This window comes from Rhinatrema bivittatum, chromosome 1 (genome assembly GCF_901001135.1).
Source record: "Rhinatrema bivittatum chromosome 1, aRhiBiv1.1, whole genome shotgun sequence".
NCBI lineage: Eukaryota > Metazoa > Chordata > Amphibia > Gymnophiona > Rhinatrematidae > Rhinatrema > Rhinatrema bivittatum.
Window position 1 is genome coordinate 197008844 of NC_042615.1, and position 24254 is coordinate 197033097.

The 24254-nt window shown below is 44.2% G+C and overlaps 1 protein-coding gene across 1 annotated transcript in view; it reads right to left on the reverse strand.

Annotated features, from left to right (window-relative positions):
- Positions 1-24254, reverse strand: part of LOC115085097 (ADP-ribosyl cyclase/cyclic ADP-ribose hydrolase 1-like) — a 91108-nt gene that overhangs the window by 43847 nt on the left and 23007 nt on the right. Inside the window, exon 2 of the mRNA XM_029590699.1 lies at positions 19658-19787. Coding sequence (XP_029446559.1) covers positions 19658-19787 — 130 coding nt within the window. The remainder of the gene's footprint in view (positions 1-19657; positions 19788-24254) is intronic.

Here is a 24254-nt window from a genome sequence, read left to right on the forward strand (position 1 = left end):
AAGTTAGTAGTGGAGGAAAAGGGCACAGATAAGAGCAAATCTTCCATTCCACCCCCAAACCAATTCATAAATGCTTATTCATCCACACACAAGAGCACGTTTTACTTGCTTTCCGGAGCCCGCAAACTTAAATATGTTTACTCCGGATCAGAGCACTGGCACAATTGAGCAGCTCTCATTACAGTCAATAGGAGGAATTTTGACACTTCTTTTCCTCTCTTGACAGAACTGGGAACCTATCCTTAGCAACCCCTGCATTTTACTGTACCACATGCAGGGCTGGTGCAAGGGTATTAGGTGCCCTAGGCGAAACGTCAGCTATGCCGCCCCCCCCCCCCCCCCCCGCCTCCATACACAATTAACTTACATTGTGCATTAATGAAAATAACGAAGTCTGTATTTATAACAGAACACTTATTTGACATTTTTATGCCATGTAAACCATTGAGATGATTTGTCTTATCGACGGTATAGAAACTTTTATAAATAAATAAATAAAAATAAATTAAATAAACATAAACCAAAGCTATACTTGTTGCTCAAACAAAAAAAGCAGACACATCACATAATATTAAATAATTAAAATGGCAGTCAATCAAGAAAAATAAACTTAAAAAGCCATCTTTACTTACCCCCTCCAGCAGCTCTCTTATTCCTCTTCCATGCAGGCCGTAGTACACACCAGAAGCAGCAGTAGTGGCTAAGCTCTATACTCATGGTCCTCTTCCTTAAGGCCCATGTCTCTCACACACACACCATATCAGTCATGCCCCCATGACCAGTTTCTGTCTCTCACACACCAATCATCTCCCAAACAGTCTTTGACAAACACACCAGTCACCTTCCTGAACAGTTTCTCTCATGCCATACACACACACACAGGCTTCCCACTCCCGTGTTCCACTTACATATATGGGCTTCTCACTCTCATAATCACTTTCTCTTTCTCACACACACTCACCAGTCTCTCACTCTCATGCTTGTTCTCTCCACATGCACAGGCTTCTCATTCCCATAATCACTTTCTTTCTCTCACACACATACACAAACACACACACCAGTCACCTGATCTCTCTCATGCATACACACACACAGGCTTCCCACTCCCATGTTCCCTTTCAGATATACAGGCTTCTCACTCCCATGCTGTATCTCACACACTCCCAGCTTTCTCACTCCCATGCTCACTCTTCACATGCACAGGCTTCTCATTCCCATAATCACTTTCTTTCTCTCTCTCACATACACACAAACACACACCAGTCACCTGTTCTGTCTAACATATACAGGCTTCTCCCTCCCATGCTGTGTCTCACACACACCCAGGTTCTCACTCCCATGCTCACTCTCTTCACATGCACAGACTTCTCATTCCCATAATCACTTTCTCTCTGTTACACACACACACACACACACACATACACCAGTCTCTCTCTCATTTCCATGCTCGCTCTCCAGGTGCACAGGCTTCTCATTCCCTGAATCACATTCTCTCTCTCTCACATTCACATACACACCAGTCACACCGTCACCTTACCAACCAGTCTCTCTCTCATACATGCACACACACACAGGCTTCCCACTCCCATGCTCTCTCTCACATAATCAGGCTTCTCACTCCAATGCTTTCTTTCACATACACCCCCACAACACCAGGCTTCTTACTCCCATGCTTTCTCACATACCCAGAGTTCTCACTTCCATGCTTTTTCTCTCTTTCACACACACACACACACCAGTCACATCCCTGACTGTCTCACACTCTCACACATCAGTCATCTCCATGAGCAGTCACTTTCATTGTCTCTCACATATACACATACATCAGCTCTCTGACCAGTTTCAATCACACACACATGCTCTCGATCAAATACATTCTCTCACTTACACACAGGCTCTCAATCACACACAGGCAGGCTGGCTGCTTCTCTCTCTTTCTCTCACTCACTTCCCCCCCCCCCCCCAGCACAAATGGTAGCTGCAACAGCCTCCTCCTCCAGCCCCCGCAGGCCAAAAAGGAAGAATCCCATCGGCCGCGGGAGGCTCATGCTGCTGACTCCTTTCCCGATTACCGGCTGCTTCAATTGCTCGGGGGCCGATGCTGCTGTTGCCGCTATTTTTTTCATGCGGCACCGCTCTTTCTCCTTCCCGCGCATCACTTCCTGTTCTGGGTCAGGGGGGGGCGGGAGGAAGAAAAGGGCAGCCGCGGATGCCACAGCTTTTTTTTTTTTTTTTGCACTGCTGCCGTTCCCGCTGGGCTTGAACGTGCTGATAGCCCAGCGGCAACGGCAGCAGGGAAGAAAGAGCAGCGGGAGAGACCGGGAGCACGCGAACTGCTGGGGGAGGTCAGATGGGTCTTTTGGGGCGGGCTGCCAGCAGCGGCTCTTTTATTTTTATCGGGGGGGTGGCGGCTTAATGCAGCTCTTTTCATTTTACCGGGGCAGCAGCTGAGTGCGGCTCTCTTAATTTTACCGGGGCAGTGCCGCCCCCGGGAAGCTGGCGCCCTAGGCGACCGCCTAGTTCGCCTAGTGCTTCCGCCGGCCTTGACCACATGCCATCAGAAGAAAATCTTTAAAAACCTTTCTGTACTAAAAATCAGCATTTAAAGTTTTGGATGGTCAAAGCTACTTTTAAAAACATAGAAACATGATGGAGAAAAAGACCCATCTAGTCTGCCCATCCACCCAATTAATTCAACTTTATAATTCCCATCACTCCATTAGAGATCCCCTGTATTTATCCCATGCTTTCTTCAGATACTGTTTTTGACTCCATCACCTCCACTAGGAGACCGTTCTATGCATCCATCACCCTCTCTGTAAGGAAATATTTCCTAAGATTACTCCTTTTCACCCTCATCCTGTGACCCCCTTGTTCTAGAGCCTCCTTTCCATTGCAAGAGGTTTACCTCCTGTGCTTGGAAACCTTTGAGATATTTGAATGTCTTTATCATATGTCCCCTATCTTGCCTTTCCTCTAGGATATATATGTTTAGATCCTTAAGTTTGTCCTCAAATGCTTTAGAACAAAGACCACTGACCATTTTAGTAGTCATCCTCTGGACCAACTCCATCCTGTTTATATCCTTTTGAAGGTGCGGTCTCCAGAACTGTACACAATACTCCAAATGAGGTCTCACCAGGGATTTATACAGGGGCAATATCACCTCCCTTTTTATGCTGATCATTCCTCTCCCTATGTAGCCAAGAATCTTTCTTTTGCCGTCAATTTATCCACCTGTTTGGCCACTTTCTAAACAAAATATCACACCTCTTGCTATTTTAAAAGCATTTGGTCTGATCCTACATTCTACAGAACCATATGGAACCAGCTTAACGTGATCACTTACATCAGGGTTAGTCAACCTTTCACACATCATGAACCATGAAACCAGAATGCACAGATGGAGACAGACGGTCTCACCTTTGAGGAGCTAAAGTGGGAGAGGAGGGAGGGAGGGAATGGACGGTGGTAATACCAAGGGGTTAGAGAAAAGGGGGAAGGGAAGGTGATAATGCCAGAGGGTAGGAGAGAGTGAAGGGAAGATAGTGATGCGGGCAGTGAGAGATGGCAAAAGGTTGGAGGGAAAGGAAGATGGCAAAAGGTTGGTGGGAAAGGAAGGCAAAGGAGGGTGGTGATACTACGGTTTGAGTTTGAGGGAGGGAAGATGATCATGTTAGAGAGAGAGTGAATTAAAGGTAGTGATGCCAAGAGGTAGAGGGAAAGGCAGGAAGGGATGGTGATGATATCAGGAGATGGGATCAGCAGGGAAGGGAAGGAGATGTTGTGCTCTGACAAGGAAAATGAATCCAGTCTTCCCTATCTCTGTCTCTCCCACCACCCCCCCTACACTCACCATCATGAGCTCCTCTACCCTCCCGCTTCTCACTTGGCCCCCCTTGCTCCCCACTACCCTTTCTCATTCTCTCTCCCCTACCATCTGTGTAGCACATGTCCTAACCTCCTTAGTGTGGCAGCAGCAGGAGACACTGGAGGACTTTGGTCCATAAGACCAGCAGCATTCAGGAGTGGCAGCACTAGTGACAACCCTCTCATGCAGCAGTAGTGGCCATAACAGCCTTGTGACTTTCTCAAATAGTGATCCTCTCCTTTCCGAATAGCCAGCAGCTGGCAGACATTATAGCGCTAGCTGCTCAGAAGGGGGAGGATCACCAGGAGGCAGACAGTAGGCCAGCACGCATCAAGGGGTTGTTGGAGGACTGGTGCCAGATTTCTGCAGTGCTCAGAAGCCAAAATTAGAAATTGAAAAAGTTATATGTGGCTCACAAGATGACAGTTGGCCACCTGCCTTATATCATATTACCCTCTGTTACGACTATGGCTGCTGTGCAGCCTCCTCACCACCAGAGGCCCCCCCATGAGCACACTCCCCTGGCTGGCCCAGTCTTCCTTGCCTATCTTCTCCATGTCCAGAACTCCCTATTTAACCCTGCCTAGCCCGTGCCTTGGTGCTTCGGCATCGAGTTCCTTTGGGCTCCCTGCTTTAGCCTTCTGCACCTTCGGGCTTCTGCTGATCTTGCTCTGTAGGCATTTAGCCTTGCCTGCCTTCTTGTCCCCGAATCCCTTTCTATTGCTGCCCTATTACTCTTCTGCTCCCCCTGTCTCCTTGGACTTCCTTGCCTTGCTGCCTTCGGCATTGGTGGTTTCATGTTCAGTGTAGACCTTGTCCTTGTTTGTCTAGTCCTGTCATTGTCTGTCTTACTTGCCCTGGTTCCCCTCATCCAGCTCACACTTACCTGAATCCAGTCTCATGCTTACCTGCACGCTATCCTGATTCCACCCATTCCTACACTCAGTTCCAGTATAACAGACCACTCTTACCTGCATTCACATCCACGTGTACCCACATGCTGTTCCAGTGTTTCCTGAAGTTCACCCTTTCCCCCATGCTCACAGCACCAGAGACACCTCTCAGCCAGCGCCCAGCTCCAGAGACACCTCTCAGCCAGCGCCCAGCACTAGAGACTCTTATCATCCTGCACCCGGCTCCAGAGACTCTACCCAGCCTCACCAGATAATCTGCTATTGTTCCCATCCTCCTGTCCTATGTCACTCCTGCAGGTGGTGACGTTATGTAGGTAAAGAATAACTAAGAAAAGAATAGAGAAAGATGGATCTATTGAGACAACTTAGTTGTATACTGAAGGTATACAGGGTCTTGTATAAAGTTTGTTGAAATTCTAAAAAACCCGGATGTAAGGCTAGGTGACGTAGGGGTTAGTTCGTTTTTGTAATTGGAGAAAGGATATTTAAATTGGGTTATGTGTCAGAGAGGCTTCCACATGCCCAAGTGCTGTGGACGTGTTCAACATCCTGAGAAAATGATCGGTGTAACAGCTTTGAGGAGAGAAATTACGGTGAAGTTGAGTGAATGATGTTGAAATAGTAAGTGGCTGTATGAGTATTTATCGATAGAAGGGGAAACTGAAGGTTTAATATTGATGAGAAATTATAGCGAGTGTTTGTGTTGCAGATTTGAGAGGCTCAGACATTGTGAAATGATAAGTGGACTTGCTGTTGTAAAGGAGTGAAATCGGTCATCGGAGAAGTGGATAATGGGTGATTTTGTGAATTGGTTGCAGTTTAAGTGAGTTTAGATGATAACTGGTATATTCATTAACATTATATGCACCAGTAATATGGTTGTTTGTTGAAAATCATATGAGTATAGGAGCCGTAATTGGCTCTTATGAGAGTATTGTGGGATAAAGTTTTTTGGAGTTTAGAAGGAGTTAAAATGGGAATTGATTACTGATAGTTATATTATAGATGGGACTTTGCGATATGGACCGCTTCAGACATCTGAAGTAATGAGATACAGCTGACTGCAGTAGTTACGTGAAGAAACGAAATTCAAGAATAGAATACGGGGTGATAGTCGAGAGTGGGACAGCATATTGAATTTCCCTGAGGAAGCCATGTGGTACAAGGCGAAACGAGGCTCTCGTAGGGGGAAGTGAATTTTCATTCAAATTACATAAAATATTGTATTTTGAAGAAAGTACAGTGGTTTTTACCTGTGTACGTTTTAATTATGTGGGGTTATGTTTATATGGTAGGATATGTATGCATGAGGTGTGGTATGAATGGGGGTCAAGCATGAGTCGGTATGTTAGTGGGTATGATATTTAAAATTTAGGATGTAAACATTGTCTTAATGTGTTAACAATTGCAAAAGTGTGATCTGTACATGGTCCATTCGCGATAAATATTGAAGATATGCAAATATGTTATAAAATAAAGTATAACCAGGAGAATTTGTTCTTTATCACCTCTGATTTGTATGATATCACTTTGTCTATTTTCAGAGGATATGCATGTTATATTTACCTACGTAGGTTACATCTGTCTGTGGCAGGTAAAAGGATCCTAAGTGAGAAACTTAGAATATAATTGCAGTCAAGCATTTAAACCAGACGATGGAAGTGACAGAAGGAAGTCTATGGAATGGAATGTCACCCCAACACATACAAATACAGGAAGTGGGTGGAAAAAGAACAAAATTAGTCCACTCTTAAGCAAAAGGGAAGAAAATGTGCCCTATAAGAACTACATGCCAAGGGATAAAAACTGGAAAGCTATGCTCCTCCTGCTGTCAGGGATGACCTGCCTTACTGCAAATACTGGTCTCCAAAATCTTCCAAAACTTCTTAAAAATGATCCCCTCAGATCCTCACCCTTTGCGCAAAGGTGAAAACCAGAAACCCAGCCCTTTCAAGACCAGGGGTTTGCCTGTCCCTCAGGAGCTAGAGCACAGGGTTCCAATAGAAGGAAAAATTCCTTTTCACTCCAAAAATCTTCCAAACATCCAAGCTCCTCAAAACTCCACAATATTTCTCCAAAACTCCAACTCCTCTGTAACAGTCCAGCAGGGAAGCAGCCACTAAGCCACCACACTCACCAACTACAGCACTTGCTCTGTGGCAATTTATACCCCTGAGATCCATCCCACAAAGAGGTGGGGTAAAAGCAAGGGGTGGACCTAAAAAATGCAACCCCCTTTAAATGGCTAAAAAAATAGGGGACAAAATTAGTAGCTGGCTACAAGTGTTACCTGCACAGAGTGGCAGTTACTACCCTTACCAGAAGGCATGGGGGTAACATGCACTAGGTGGCAGTACTAGCCTAAAAGAAAAAAATACTTGCTGGGCAGATATTCAACAGGACAAATCTCTTGCCAAATATATTCAGCTAAAGTTATCCAGTTAGTGTTACCCAGATAACTTTTAAATCTATCCATCTATGTTTTGAATATAACCAGTTAGATTTAAAGTTATATGGGTATGTACATCTACCTAACTTTTACCTTAACTGCATATACTAAATATATAGCCGGTTAGGATTTATTTTATGTATTTACAAGCCGTTAAGCCCGTTAAAACGGGCTACATTAAAAAAAAATTTCAGTCCATTTTCAAACACAGCACCCTTCTACATTTTTTCTCCCTCACTCCCCCTTCCCCTCGTTCACTCACCCCCTTCCCTCCACTCAGTCTTACTCACCCTCTGTCTCCCACTGCCTCCTTCCCCTCACTCTCACCTCCCTCCCCTTCCCTCAGTCACTCCCACCTCTCTCCCCTTCCCTCAGTCACTCCCCACCCTCTCCCTCAGCCCTCCTCCACTCCCTTTTCCTCTGCTCCACAACTTCTTACCCTTCCACTTACTCACATCCCTGTCTCTCACCTCCCCTTCATTCTCTCTCCCCTCACTCTTCCCCACCCCCTCCCACCCACACACTCACTCCTCCCTCTCCCTCCCTCCCAGTCCCTCCCTCTCACGCCCCCCTCCCCTTCCCTCAGTCACTCCCACCTCTCTCCCCTTCCCTCAGTCACTCCCCACCCTCTCTCAATCCCATCCCCTCTCCCTCAGCCCTCCTCCACTCCCTTTTTCTCTGCTCCACAACTTCTTACCCTTCCACTTACTCACATCCCTCTGTCTCTCACCTCCCCTTCATTCTCTCTCTCCCCTCACTCTTCCCCACCCCTCCCACACACTCACTCCTCCCTCTCTCCCAGTCCCTCCCTCTCACGCCCCCTCCCTCTCTCCCTCCCTCTCTCTCCCTCCCTCTCTCACTCCCTCACCCTTCCCTCTCACGCCCCCTCCCACTCAGTCCCTCCCTCTCACGCCCCCTCCCACTCAGTCCCTCCCTCTCACACAGTCTCTCTCTCTCTCTCCTCCCTCCCTCTCACTCAGTCTCTCTCTCTCTCCTCCCTCTCACTCAGTCCCTCCCTCTCACTCAGTCTCTGTCTCTCCTCCTTCCCTCAGTCCCTCTCTCTCTCTCCTCCCTCCCTCTCACTCAGTCCCTCCCTCTCTCCTCCCTTCCTCTCACTCAGTCCCTCCCTCTCTCTCTCCTCCCTCCCTCTCACTTGCTCCTCCTTCGCTCCTCCCTCGCTACTGGCCGTCGCCGCTGCTGCTCCTCGTCGCCGCCGCTGCTGCTCCTCGTCGCCGCCGCCGCTGCTCCTCGTCGCCGCCGCCACGGCCGCTTGACAACGCCGCCGCCGCCCGATGCCACCGCCGCCGCTCCTCATCGTCGCCGCCGCCGTTCAACAACGCCGCCGCCCGATGCCACCGCCGCCGCCATTTTAGTGAGACCGACGTGCTTGCCCGCACATGCGCAGTAGAGCTGCTCTCTACTGCGCATTTGCGGCACGTCAGTCAACCTTCATTTATTAGGTTGATTTTTTGATACATAACAGGTCAAAGATCACTAAAAATGAAGTTGGGCATAGAATCCATTCCATTCCTCTCCCCCGCCCTAAGCCTGGCAAGTGAAGGAAAACACTTTGTGGGCTATATCTGCCTAAGGAGCCTCCCCCCCAAATTTGCCAAACATTTGCAGCTTCTAACCTCCTCCTAACCCCAACCTTCCCCTTCCCACCTGGAATTACACAGTCGGGGTAAACAAGCATGGGTGTAGCTTGCTTATTGCGGCAGTTACTACCCCTAACTAATTAAGCTAGATATTTCACTTAGATGCAGCTCCAACACTGCTCTCTATATTAATGGAGGGGGGAAGGGAAATAGAACCAAAAAGGTTACTAAGAGCCAAGAGAAACAGATAAGTATGAGAAAAAAGAAGTGTGAAGTTTGCTGGGCAGACTAGATGGGCCGTTGGTCTTCTTCTGCCATCATTTCTATGTTTCTATGTTTCTATAATCTCCCTAAAACCCCACGGCTGTCAGGAGCATGGTGCATTCTTACCATTTCTGGCAGCATTCAGCATTGCTTTGACTCAGAGGGACTGTAAGCTACTTCCACTGTCCTTGCCCACTCACCACATGCCTCCCCCACCAATTATTTCAATGTGCGCCTCATTCCAACCTAGCCTCCACCTCCCCTGCTTCATCATCAATCATAACTATCACAGGTCAGAATAGATACTCCCCAAACTACACCTTTAACTGTGAAAATATATGAGAGACCTCAGGTCTGTCACTCTTCCCCAAAAAGAAACTCAATGCATAGTGGAGGTAACTGTCAGGTAAAATGTTCCCTGAACATCCAATCTATCCATAACAAGTTGGACCAAATACATAATTTATTCATAGGTGAACCTGCTAATGTTGTGGTAATCCGACATAAGGAGAATTTCTTAATCCCCCCTGCTTTCAAAGTGGATGATATTGAAATAGAAATCTTTCCTTGTGCAGAGTCTTGGTCTCATTATGGACTCTAAATTGACAATGACCCCACAGATTAGATCTGTTTTTAAAACTGGATTTTACAAATTGCGCTTGTTATTAATTCCAGATGCCTTTCACTCAGTTGTACAAGCCCTGATCTTTCCTGCAATTGATTATTATAATATTATGTATTTGAGAGCCCCACTAACAGCTACCAAAGTGCTCCAATTACTCCAGAATGCTGCCCCTCATCTGATATCCAGTGACAGCATTAGAAACCACATTACCCCAGTACTTTGCGGCCTCCATTGACTCCCTATCCGGTAGAGAGTTCAGTATAAAACGGCTGGGTTGTGCACAAGTTACTGGCCCTTGATGCATTTCCATGGACCAATGCTCTACTTCATATCTATAATCCAGATCGAGCATTGCACTCTGCACAAAGAGGCTTGTTGGATGTTCCTCTGTAAAGCAGGTGAGACTGATGGACATGAGGGAGCAAGAATGCTCAGTTGTGGCACCAATGTTATGGAACACTTTGCCCCAGGAACTTCGTCTCATGGACTGTCATACAACCTTTAGGGAAATAGTTAAAACTTTCTTTTTCAAACTGGCCTTCTACTCATAGTCTGCTCTCCTATTACCAAAGGACAGCTATAGTTGCTCAGACTTTATTACTGATTTGTATTTATTATTTTTTCTGATTATGCTATTTTGTTTGGATTATGAATGTTGATTTGTACACCATTTAGGGCCTTGATTTAAGTGGCCTATAAATAAATAAATAAATAAATAAATATGCCTAACAGAAACATGGGCATAGAAGGCCGACATGCCCCAGTTTCTCAAAATTTGCCCTCAAGGCTTGACCTATTCCCAAACCCACATAGAAGTAAATGAGATGGGGTAGCAATAATTTCTAAAGAAACACTAAGCCTGATCCACTCCCCTATACGGGAGGTCAAGGGAGTCAAGTCCTTCTTGGATTGGGTAGAATTGGATTTTAGATTTAATTACTCACTTTTTCCAAATCCAAGTTCAATGCGAATTACAATTCATGTATTGTAGATATTTCCCTGCCCAGGAGGGCTTAGAGTCTTCCTGCAGCCTGATGCCTACTCCAAATAACAGATCTGCTTAGTGTATCACCCACCATCAGACATGAATAAAGCTCTATAGGACCTCCTAACATTAATATCAGAGATATCAGAGTGCATCCTAGAACACTAATCCTAGACTATTTCAGTATCCATGATAAAATACCACACTATATTTATTTAAATTAAAAATTCTTATATTCCACAAACTTCCAGGAAAAATTCCATCCAGTGCAGCTTACAATCAAAACAATCATAAAATACATAAAATATAATCAAATAACTAAAAAAAGTATTAAAAGAAACTTGGAATCTGACATTATCGGAAGCCATAGACCTAACTCAATTAGTCAACAAACCTACTCGTACTGTATGCATCACACTAGCCCTGATATTGGCTTCATACCAACTGCTGCAACCTCTCTGGTTGACATCTGAAACACAGATCTCAAAATAAACATGGATGCTATTGCCCAAGTGAAAATCTGCCACATCAAAAATCCCAAACCTATTTCCTAGTTTACACCAGAAATAAAAGAATTAAAGCAAATTGACAGACGGCTAAAACAAAAATGACGGAAATCAACATCACAGCACAATAGGAATAACTGCAGACAACACCTGGCAGTCTACTGCAAGGCTATTATCAAAGCAAAAAAAAAGGCTTATTTCACAGAAACAATTGACCAAGAAAAAACTCACCCAAGAGAACTATTCATGACAATAATCTCCTAGGCTCCACATTTTTCCTGCCCCCCTCTGCCCCCTTCAAATACACTGCAACAAACTACTTACATTTTTTATTGACAAAATCACATGCATCTGGACAGAACTGGATAGAAATACTGTAATAAGTCTACCACAGGCACAACACACTACGCCTTCCCACACTCTCACCAATTTTGCCTACTATGAGGCGAAGAGACCAACATTCTTCTCATTGACCTCAAAGCTACAATATGCCAGGAAGATCTTTTTTTTTGCTCCTGGATAATCAAAGAAGCCAAATCCAAATTACTTGGTCACCTTAACCCACCATCAATGCATCATTAGTAGAGAACCACCTACCGGAGTGCTTAAAAACATAATTGTGAGAGCTACATTACAAAGAAAACAAGTTGGACACAAATGTCTGGTGTAATTACTGCCCATTCTCTAATTTTCCATTCTTAGGTAAGATCATCGAAACAGCTGTGAGTTCCTGCAGATCATAAATAGCTTGGACCATTTTAATCTAGCTTCAGGCCTCACTACAGCACAGAAACTGCACTAGGAGGCTTGGTCAATGAATTACAACTCTGTTTACATCATAGGCAATCAGTTGTGCTGGTACTCCTTGACCTCTCAGCAGCATTTAACATTGTTGACTAAGAATTTCTAATCTCTTGCTTAAAAGACCTAGGACTATAAAGTCAATACTTGCTTAGTTCAATCATTTCTGCAAAATCAGTTTCAGACTGACTCACTTGGATTATATCCTTCCCCCTCTCTCCTGTTCAACATTTGCATGACCTCCTCCCCCTCCTAGGCCAACTCATCAGAGACTATCAGCTCATCTACTGCTCCTATGCTGATGATATTCAGCTGCTGATCCCTCTTGGTTCAAGCACTGACAAGGAAATTACAAACCTAACAAACTGCTTAGGAAAGATCTCGGACTAGCTGTGCCAAAATAAACTGAAACTAAACACAGAAAAGAATAAGGTATTATGGATTGGAAAAAGGCCTCACACACACCCATGCTCAAATGTTACCCTTAAAGGGGCAGCCCTTCCCTTCAGCTCTCAAGCCTGGAGATTTGGCTTCAAACTGGACTCTCGGCTCATCACCAAAGCCCAGGTCCTATTACTAGTCAAATCAACTTTCTTCCAATTAAGCTAACTCTTATCATTTTTGTCATTTCTTCAAATGCATTACCTCTGCTACCGTTATTCAGGGATGTGTAATCTCCCATCTGGATTACTATAACTCACTTTGCATCAGAATCCCAAACAAACCATACCTACATCTGCAACTCATATGGAATACTGCAGAACGAACGATGCTAAATGCATGTAAATTTTAATGAATCACACCAGTCCTAAAAACCCTACACTGGCTCCCAGTCAAATTTAAAATCTTGTTCCTAACCATCAGCAGATGTCTCACTCTTTTTACACATTCCTGCCATCTGCGCTCACTTCTACTAATGATGCCGGCCCGTAAGAAAATACTTCTCACCAGAACCAGAAAAGAGACTCTTCTCAGGATCCATCCCTATCCTATAAAACTCTCTACCACCTCATATTAGATTAGCTTCCGATCTAATAGTTTTAGGTAACAAGTAAAATCTTGGTTCTTTGAAACAACATTCGTTTCACAGCTGTAATCTGAACCCCCTGTCTATAAACCCCTTACTAATTATCACTTTTTCCAAATCTGATGTTCTCTGATATACGATATATTAAATCTGCCCTAAGCAGATCAAATAAGGTCAAGCCTTACTTCAAAATGTGACCATTTCCTGTACTTACCATATGTCCTTGTGGTTATCTCTCAGGGGCAGTGTCTCTAAATGGGTTTGTTGTGGATATACCTTGACAGGAATGAACTTCAGGTCCCTGCTTGTACTTCCTTGCCTTGGCAATCGGGTTAGTGTCTTGCTAGATTATCACTGTGTCTGAACCTTGTTCCAGTCTTGTTCCAAGTCTCGTTCCAGGATCCTTCTGTTCCCGCCTTGTTCCTGCCTTGTTCCTGCATCCTAGTTCTCCAGCGTCCTCCTATTCCTGTTCGTCTGTTCATCTACCCAGGTAGTACCCTCGGACTGTCTCTCTGGTACTGACCTCAGTCTGCTCCTCGACCTGCCTGCCTGCTGCCTGCCTTCTGATTCCAGTCTGCTCCCCGACCTGCCTGCCTGCTGCCTGCCTTCTGACTCCAGTCTGCTCCCCGACCTGCCTGCCTGCTGCCTGCCTGCTGACTCAGTCTGCTCCTTGACCTGCCTGCCTGCCTTCTGACCTCAGCCTGTTCCTCGACTTGTCTGCCTGCTGTCTGCCTTCTGACCTCGGCCTGCCTGTGACCTCGTCTGACCTCCGGAGCCTGACCCTTGCTTTGCTGACCACTCCTCGGACTGATCCCCGGATTCTGACCTCTGCCTGCTTGACCACATCTCAAGATTCTGGCTCTGTTCCTAGCCTTGTCATCACCTACGCTGTTCTGGTCTTCCTTGCTCCACCTGACCTCCAGTCTCAAACCTGACCACGCTCCCCTCCTGTCTGTGGGCACGCCTGACCTTCATCTCTCCAAAAGACCCTGTGAGGCCCACCTAAGTCCAAGTGGCCCGGGTCCCTACAGGCTCCTCCCGGGGGGATTTCGGGCTTCCAATGGTGAAGCTCATCCTAGTCTCTGTCTCCTCCAGTGCTCTGCCCCCTGGGGGCAGGTGCTTCCTGGTCCCTACCAGGGAGCTGTTCTCCACTGCTCCAGGACAAGGGTCCACCCCCTAGCGCAACAGCTCTAACATGAATTATTTGCAAATGACAACTTTTAACATTAGGAACAGACAATAAGTCGTGATCAGCTGATCTGACAGACTGCAGGGGAACCTACTTGGCTAACTTACTGGTGAGATAAATTGGACCATCTAAGTGAAGAGCTTTATAAACTAAAGTCATCAACTTAAATTGGGTTCTATATTTTACTGGGAGCCAATGAAACTGCCGAAGCATGGGAGAAATAAAATCTCTGAGTGAAAGTGAAAAGAGTAGGCGAATGGCAGCATTTTGAAGCAGTTGAAGAGAACCCAGCATATACTGTGGCAAACCAACATATAGGGAACTGCAGTGATCTAAGGTAGAGAAAATGAAAGCTTGAACTACAATTCTAAAGTCATTGGCAGGCAGAATAAATTTCAAAGGGCGAAACATCCGTAGCTTAAAAAAAAGATGACCAGACTACTGCTCTCAATTGAGGCTTGAGAGAGAAGGCAGTATCTAAAAGAACATCCAGGTCCCGAATAGTAGTAGCAAAAGTAAGTGTAAGGCCATCAACAACAATTTTAGGTAAAAGGCAAGAAGGAAGGTTGTCTTCTTAACCATAGAAGTTCAGTTTTAGCTAGACTGACAGTTAGGCCACTGATTTTATGCCAATAGTTTACAGAAGAGACACAGATTCTATCCTCTCACATACGGTAGCTAAAGAAGTGGTAACAGGAAATACTAGCTGAATATCATCCATGTAGATTTTGAAATCATCTATGAAAGAAGCAGTTATTGAACACAATAGTGCCAAATATAGATTAAACAACATAGAGCAGAGAGCCGAACCCTGAGAACCTCTCTCTCTAAAGACTTCCAGGACGAGATGGACTGGCCAGATTTGACATGAAATCTACGCTGTGATAGATAACAACGAAAACAGGAAAAGATCACTCCTCTAAAACCATAATACTGCAATCGATCCAAAAGAACAGAATAATCGACACAGTTGAAGCCTGTGGAAACATCCACTGATACCGAGGTTAGGGAGTTCCCCAAATCAAAATGCCATAAGATGTAATCATACAAAGAGAGTAAGAAAGTTGCAGTACTATGACAGGCTCTAAAGACATTTTGATTGAGATGCAACAAGTGATTATCTTGAACAAATTTAGTACAATGAGACAAGACCAGCTTCTCTAACAGTTTTGTTAGGTCTATAGCTACTAACAGAGGAAATAGGTAGGTTGGCGTTTTTGAAAACTGGGGTTACCACAGCTTGTTTACAAAAATCAGGAACAATGCCCTGTGTAAGAGAAAGGTTCACAATACCAGTGAGCAAATTAAAAAAAAAATATATAGTGATCCAATCAGGATACCCAGAAACAGACTACCAGTTATGCTCTGCACCTAACCAGATGCAGAGGGTTGAAGCTGCCGCAACGCTGCTCTCACAAAGCTGTATAAATAACTTACTTTGCGCTGAACACAGCTAAATCTTGGGATTCTGCTGTTCTTAAACTCCTCTTAACATTTGTGGTGTGTTTTGAAGTGCTGTTTGTTCTGATATGAACACCAAAATCCAAGAAAGAGAGAGAGAGAACCTCTGGGGAGGCCTTCACAGTATTCAACTATTTATATCACTATAGGAGAGAAAGCTAATAACACGAGGTGAGGTTTTAGTGGTGGTTTAGGGTTTTGGGTCCAGTTTGACATGCAGAGTGAGACATACGTACAGCACTGTACACCTCAGTGAAGATTTGACGTCATTTCGAGGGAGGAAAGCCTCACAAAAATGAGATTTCTACAATGTTCTCTCACCCTAGCTTGATAGTACACTGTTATAGAGTCCATCCTATACAGAAATAAATAGTTTACTACTATGAAGGCCTTATAAAGAGGCTCTCTCTCTCTCTCTCTCTCTCTCTCTCTCAGCAGCCCAACATAAGAAAATGCATGTCTGGGCACTTCGCAGCTTATGAAGTGATAAATTTAACATGCATTGCGATAAAATACCTATGCGAAGCGCTAAAATAGCACACGGTGCAGAAACTCTAAAATTATCATAGCCACACCCCTTTTCCTTATTGCGGGCATTATTCATGCAAAATTTATATCATTTTGATGAATCTAGGCCTGAATTTGCTCCACATTACACAATTTATAAATTATGTATGACTATGGGGCAAATTTTAAAAGCCCAATGCGTGTAAATCCAGCTGGTGGATTTACGCGTGCAGGGGAGTTACGCACGCTGAGCCTATTTTGCATAGGCCCGGCGATGCGCGCAAGCCCTGGGACGTGCGTATGTCCCAGGGCTTTAAAAAAGGTGCAGGACAGGGGGCGGTCGGGGGCGTGGCCAGAGGCCTCCCTAAGGCTGCTAGGCCGAGGGATCGCGCACCGGCACTCGGCCGGCGCACGCAACCTACGCCTGCCCGGAGGCAAGCGCAACTTGCTAAATAAAGGTTGGGGGGGTTTAGGTAGGGCTAGGGGGCGGGTTAGGTAGGGGAAGGGAGGGGAAGGTGGGGGGGTGGAGGGAACAGGGAAAGCCATCGGGGGTCCCCTAGGGCTCGGCGCGCGCAAGGTGTACAAGTGTGCACCCCCTTGCGCGCGCCAACTCCGGATTTTATAACATGCCCGCGGCTGCACACACATGTTATAAACGGATGTAGATCAGTGCGCGCTGGGTTGCGCGCACAAATCTACGCCCGCGCATAGATATTAAAATCCGACTCTATGTATCTAGTATTTATTTCTCAAAACTTATTTCTACGACAGATCCTGCCTGCTATAACAGTACATTTGGTACTGTGCTATTTTTTTACTCTCTGTCACTGTCACTGTGTTATTAACCTATTGTAACAGTACGTTCTGTACTGCACTATTTATGTACTACACTGGACCATTTTTTTTCTGTATATTTTTACTGTTCTGTATATCCACTGTAGACACTAACCTGTTATAATACACTTTGAGCTCTCTTGGTGAAAAGCATGGTAGATATAAATGATGATGATGGTGATAGTGATGGTAACAAATGTTGCAGTTTCAATCCATTTGTAGTTGAAATAACTAACAAAAACAACTGATAAAAGAAACACAGATTTCAAATAATTACTTAACAAAATTCTATTAAATGCTATTTTCTAATGGATCGATTTTAAAATCCGTGCGCACATGTGCATGCGACGCATGCAGGGGCGGGGGCCGAATTTCCAATTAAGGAGCGGACTGGGAGGGAACTTCCCTACACCCCTGCCTAACCTTCCTTCACTTTCCCCTCTCCACCCCGACCCCTAACTCCTACCTATCTAGCCGAAATTTTTTTATTTTATTACTTACTTCTCCTCCAGAGCAGAAGCAAGTTTCACGAGCCACCAGCTGCTGGCATGCTTCCTTCCCCCGGGACAGCAGCCTCCGTCCTGCCCTGCTCCGCCCCTCCCTGCCCCGACCCCGCCTCCCGGCCTCCCCCCCCCCCCCCCCCCCCCCCAGAGAGGCCCGGCACTTGTGCGCGTAGTGGGGTTTAGGCGCGTGGCCAGGCACGTTCTAAAATGCACGCAGCACGCGCAAGGCCCGGCCACGTGCATAAACCCCGATTTTTACGTGCACGGGCCTTTGAAAATCCACCCTCATATGTTGTAAAACAGTGTTTCCTAACTAGCGGCATGTGCCTTCAGGCTTGATCAGGTGTGCCACAGAAATGTCACCACTGCTTGATGCTCTAATCTGTGGGAACATTGGTGCTCTGCTCTTAGCAGCTTGCAACTACTAGAGACATTAGTGGTGGCCCTTAAACCCAGAGGAGCTCCTTTCTGAGATCATCTGCAATCATGCATGCCTCTTCTTCCTTTCTACAGCGTGAGCCCCCACAGTGTAGTAGTTAAAAGGGCAGCATGTAGGGCGCAGATGGCTTGGCCCTGCATTGTACAGTACACACATTGCGCACAGCACCTGTTTCCCTTTCCCTTCGTGATCATCCTCCTCTGAGTCTTTCCAGCCTTGTCCTATCCCCAGGCTGAATGAGATGGGGAAAGTGTGCACTGAGCACTGGATGTGACTCACTCTTGAGTGCTGGGAGCAACAGCAGCGGAGGAACTCTGGCACGTGCAGCAGCCAAGGTAACTGAGTCAGGAGTCCACATCACAACGACTTTTCCCTCATCCGGCATTTGTATATAGATAGAGAGGTCCATCATGATGGATTCCCCCGCTTTGTTTTAAAATTTGAAAGAGGGTAGCACTGAAAGCCAGGGTAGCTTTCAGTGCTACCCTGGCTCTTGTTTTGGCCGTATCTGCACTGCCTGTGGAGGCTGGCGTGCCACACAACATTTTTGTTAAAGTAGGTAGGCCTTGAGCTTGAAAAGGTTGGGAAACACCATTGTAAGAGGACTTTTAATTTCAGTCTTATCAGAAGAAAACAGATGGATCAAAATATCAACTTGAAGACAGTTTCTGGTTTAAGAAAGTTTTACTGACCTCCTTTTCTAGTTATTAATTGTTCTATGAATATGATCACTTTTGAAAAAGATTGCAAAGCCTATCTAGTCTATCAATTTCCCCTGCCTACTACAAGATCACAAACCTCACTTGGTCTCTGTTTTTATTCATGCTTCCCTGCCATTGCAGCTACAGATGTAACTGTTTTGTTTTGGGGGGTTTTTTTGTTGGTTTATATGTTATAAAATAAAAAGTTTTGACCATTAAAAAAAATCCTTTGTTCTTATTCAAAGTTCTCTTGAATTTTGATATAGTTTCCCTCCCTTGTCCCCTTTCCCACCTTCACTAGGAAACCGTTCCAATTAATCTGCTAACCTTTCAGCAAAGAAATATTGTTTTATGTTGCTCCTATCCTGAGTCTTGGCCCTTCCAGCCTCATGTCATGACCTCTTGGTTTAGAACTTCCTGACCAGCAAAAAATGTAATGTTCTTCTGAACAGAATATTTTTCTAAGGAAACAACAGCTTGTGACTTTTACAGAGAGTAATTATAAGACCACTAGTTATTCCTTTCATAAAAACATTCCATGCTTTAATAGAATCTACTAGAAAGCATTGTTCTGGACAAGAGCCTGAAGAAACAGATGTTCCTCTGCAATCAAAGCTATAAGTCTTTGTTTTTTTATTTTCTTCTGTCTCCAGAGAAATGTAATCTTCATGAAAGGGGAAAGTGAAGTCCATTATATGAACTTCAGAACAGTAGAGGAAGGGCAATGCAAGCTATGTCACACTTCTCCATCAATGCACCTGATCTAGGGGGACCAGCTTTATAGTTGAAAGTGTGATTCGGTTTTTCTTAATTATTTAATCCTTGGCTTCTCTGCAGAAATTGATGAAGTGATAAGGATGCTAATCAGAGGGTGCTCTCAATCCCAAACAACCTACAGCATATGTCTGATGGATGAATGAATCTTAAAGGACATGCACACAGAGGAAAAAAAAGCATTACAATTTTACATCTGACATTATTACCTTGTTACAGGGTAATGGATGTTCCGTCAGATCCAATAAATGCTGATAATCTTCTTTCATAACACTGCATGGATTCTTGTAAACAAATACATTTTGGAGTTCTTCCCAAATTTGCATACAGTTCTTCTCTCTGCAGAAAATGTAAAAGAAAGGTATCTAGAATAATTTTTAAAGATATGCCTCTAACCAAAAAATTACCTAAGGCAATTATTCTATTAAAAGCCACCAAACTCACTAGGGAAGATCCACAAAGAATAAATACTCCTTTTTATATTCTTGAAAATATTGAGAATCTCTCTATGCAGGTTGGTAGATCTGTAAAACATGCAAAGTTGCAAGCATTTCCCCGTGTTTCCAGCCTTGCTTTGTAATGTATAATAATGCATATCCAAGGGAAAGCAGGCAGGGTATAGAAAAGCCCAACGCGCTGTCCTCCATGCTCAGCACTGGCACTTTTGAGGAAGTCTCCTTAATGTGACAGTCATGCAAGAGTGATGACAGTGCTAGGTGTCAACAGAACACCAGGGAAGATGGGAAACTACAATGTTGCATTATTTAACCCATGGGTTCTCAACCCTGTCCTTGGGGCCAGTCAGGTTTGCAGAATCTCCACAATGAATATTCATGAGATAGATGTGCATACAATGGAGGCAGTGCAGACAGATCTCTCTCGTGCTTATTCATTCTGGATATACAGAAAACTTGATTGGCAAGATGTGCTCCAAAGGCTGGGTTGAGAGCCACTGATCTAACCAAAGCAAAATAAAGGGAAAATGGGTGTGAAAAATGAAGTACAGAAATTTGTTATGGTTATATTAGCTATGTTCATGAACTGGAATGAAGTCATCTGTTAGGGTCTGAATGAGCATGCCCAAATTCCTCTCTCGTTTTTGAAGAGCCTGGTAGCTTCCTCCCAACCTTTTGGGCTCCATATACAATTGAAACCTGCCCCAGCTAGAGCTATTTCTATAAGTCTTCATTCGGGGTAACAAAGCAATTTTTCCTTTGTTTTTATTCCTTCACCTTCCTCCCTTTGTTGCTTAGCCATTGTAGATATTTATTTAAACATAAGAACATAAGAACATAAGAAAATGCCATACTGGGTCAGACCAAGGGTCCATCAAGCCCAGCATCCCGTTTCCAACAGTGGCCAATCCAGGCCATAAGAACCTGGCAAGTACCCAAAAACTAAGTCTAGTCCATGTAACCATTGCTAATGGCAGTGGCTATTCTCTAAGTGAACTTTATAGCAGGTAATGGACTTCTCCTCCAAGAACTTATCCAATCCTTTTTTAAACACAGCTATACTAACTGCACTAACCACATTCTCTGGCAACAAATTCCAGAGTTTAACTGTGCGTTGAATAAAAAAGAACTTTCTCCGATTAGTTTTAAATGTGCCCCATGCTAACTTCATGGAGTGCCCCCTAGTCTTTCTACTATCCGAAAGAGTAAATAACCGATTCACATCTACCCGTTCTAGACCTCTCATGATTTTAAACACCTCTATCATATCCCCCCTTAGTCGTCTCTTCTCCAAGCTGAAAAGTCCTAACCTCTTTAGTCTTTCCTCATAGGGGAGTTGTTCCATTCCCCTTATCATTTTGGTAGCCCTTCTCTGTACCTTCTCCATCGCAATTATATCTTTTTTGAGATGCGGTGACCAGAATTGTATACAGTATTCAAGGTGCGGTCTCACCATGGAGCGATACAGAGGCATTATGACATTTTCCGTTTTATTCAGCATTCCCTTTCAAATAATTCCCAACATTCTGTTTGCTTTTTTGACTGCCGCAGCACACTGTACCGACGATTTCAATGTGTTATCCACTATGACACCTAGATCTCTTTCTTGGATTGTAGCACCTAATATGGAACCCAACATTGTGTAATTATAGCATGGGTTATTTTTCCCTATATGCATCACCTTGCACTTATCCACATTAAATTTCATCTGCCATTTGGATGCCCAATTTTCCAGTCTCACAAAGTCTTCCTGCAATTTATCACAATCTGCTTGTGATTTAACTACTCTGAACAATTTTGTGTCATCTGCAAATTTGATTATCTCACTCGTCGTATTTCTTTCCAGATCATTTATAAATATATTGAAAAGTAAGGGTCCCAATACAGATCCCTGAGGCACTCCACTGTCCACTCCCTTCCACTGAGAAAATTGCCCATTTAATCCTACTCTCTGTTTCCTGTCTTTTAGCCAGTTTGCAATCCACAAAAGGACATCACCACCTATCCCATGACTTTTTACTTTTCCTAGAAGCCTCTCATGAGGAACTTTGTCAAACGCCTTCTGAAAATCCAAGTATACTATATCTACCGGTTCACCTTTATCCACATGTTTATTAACTCCTTCAAAAAAGTGAAGCAAATTTGTGAGGCAAGACTTGCCCTGGGTAAAGCCATGCTGACTTTGTTCCATTAAACCATGTCTTTCTATATGTTCTGTAATTCTGATGTTTAGAACACTTTCCACTATTTTTCCTGGCACTGAAGTCAGGCTAACCGGTCTGTAGTTTCCCGGATTGCCCCTGGAGCCCTTTTTAAATATTGGGGTTACATTTGCTATCCTCCAGTCTTCAGGTACAATGGATGATTTTAATGATAAGTTACAAATTTTTACTAATAGGTCTGAAATTTCATTTTTTAGTTCCTTCAGAACTCTGGGGTGTATACCATCCGGTCCAGGTGATTTACTACTCTTCAGTTTGTCAATCAGGCCTACCACATCTTCTAGGTTCACCGTGATTTGATTCAGTCCATCTGAATCATTACCCATGAAAATCTTCTCCATTACGGGTACCTCCCCAACATCCTCTTCAGTAAACACCGAAGCAAAGAAATCATTTAATCTTTCCATGATGGCCTTATCTTCTCTAAGTGCCCCTTTAACCCCTCGATCATCTAACGGTCCAACTGACTCCCTCACAGGCTTTCTGCTTCGGATATATTTTAAAAAGTTTTTACTGTGAGTTTTTGCCTCTACAGCCAACTTCTTTTCAAATTCTCTCTTAGCCTGTCTTATCAATTTCTTACATTTAACTTGCCAATGTTTATGCTTTATCCTATTTTCTTCTGTTGGATCCTTCTTCCAATTTTTGAATGAAGATCTTTTGGCTAAAATAGCTTCTTTCACCTCCCCTTTTAACCATGCCGGTAATCGTTTTGCCTTCTTTCCACCTTTCTTAATGTGTGGAATACATTTGTATTGCATACCACCCTTGGCTCTAGGAAGACCACATCTAAAAACATCCATAAAATTATAAATAACTAATAATACAAACTTAGACACACATTCAACTTCTACTTCTGCAACTTGATGTTGCTAGTCCTCCTTGATGTGCCAAAATCCAGAGTGCTTACTGTGCTCACTAGCTACTTAAGATTACCTTCCTACCTATTTCTGTTTAAATAAGATAGATTTGAACTGTTTCTGGAAAGATTTAAAGCATGGCTCTTGCTTCAGAGTATTAGGAAGCACACTCCAGGCCAAGGGGCCAGCTACTGCTAGCATCCTTTCACATGATTCTGCAAGACAAACCAGCCATATGGATAGAATATCCAAGAGATTATGACCTAAAAACCGTATGCCCCAATTTTAAAAAGGCCTCATGCATAAATTTCGTAGGTTACACGCACATTTTTTAACGAGCCTGGCCACGCGAGTATCCCCCAATACACGCCAAAGTGTCGGCCTGTCTGAAAGGGGCAGGCCAGGGGGCGTGGTCTGGGCAAGGTGAGGCTAGGGGCAGGCCGGGACAGCGCCATTAGCCACTGTCCTGGGGAAGCGCACGCCGGCAGCCAGCGGGCGTGCAGTGTCTACTGCTACTCCTTAATTGGAGCGGACTGGGAAGGAACTGAAGAAGCCCTACTCGCGTCGCCGCACATAGCTTTTTTAATTTCCCCCCCTAAGCACGCGAGTTCCGACCCACTTGCACATGCGCACATGTTATAAAATACCCGCACGCACGCACATTTTAAATTCCACCCCTTAGTGAATAGAGAGAGGTTTATATATGTTTCAATATACTACTCATACACATGGAAGTATCTCCATTTAAAGCTTTATGAATTAAAGTCAAATTTTTAAACTTGATCCTATAGATAGTTAGGAAACCACTGCAATGAGAACAGGTCTCAACACTACACCAGTCAGAATCTGGTTGCCGCATTTTGGAAGATCTGGAATGCCCTAAAAGTCACAGCAGGCAACCTCACATATATTGTATTGCAGTAGTGCAACCCATCAAGAATCACAGCTTGTAGGATTGTATGAAAGTCTTCCAACTCAAGGAATGGCTTAATTTTTTGCAGCAAGTATAATTTCTAAAATACTGCTTTCACCACAGCTTTAACATTATTATTATTATTTACTGGATAACATGTGGATGAAATGATAAGGCAGGGTCCAAAATTACCCCTAGATCATGAACCTGGTGGGATATAGGAATATCATCTCCTTTAAAGTGGAGAGAATCTAGGATATCTGTTAGCATAAATCTTGCTAGAACCATTATCTCATTTTTCTTAACATTCAAGGATAATTTGTTCTTGGTCCAACCAGTTTTTGATACAAGATAGA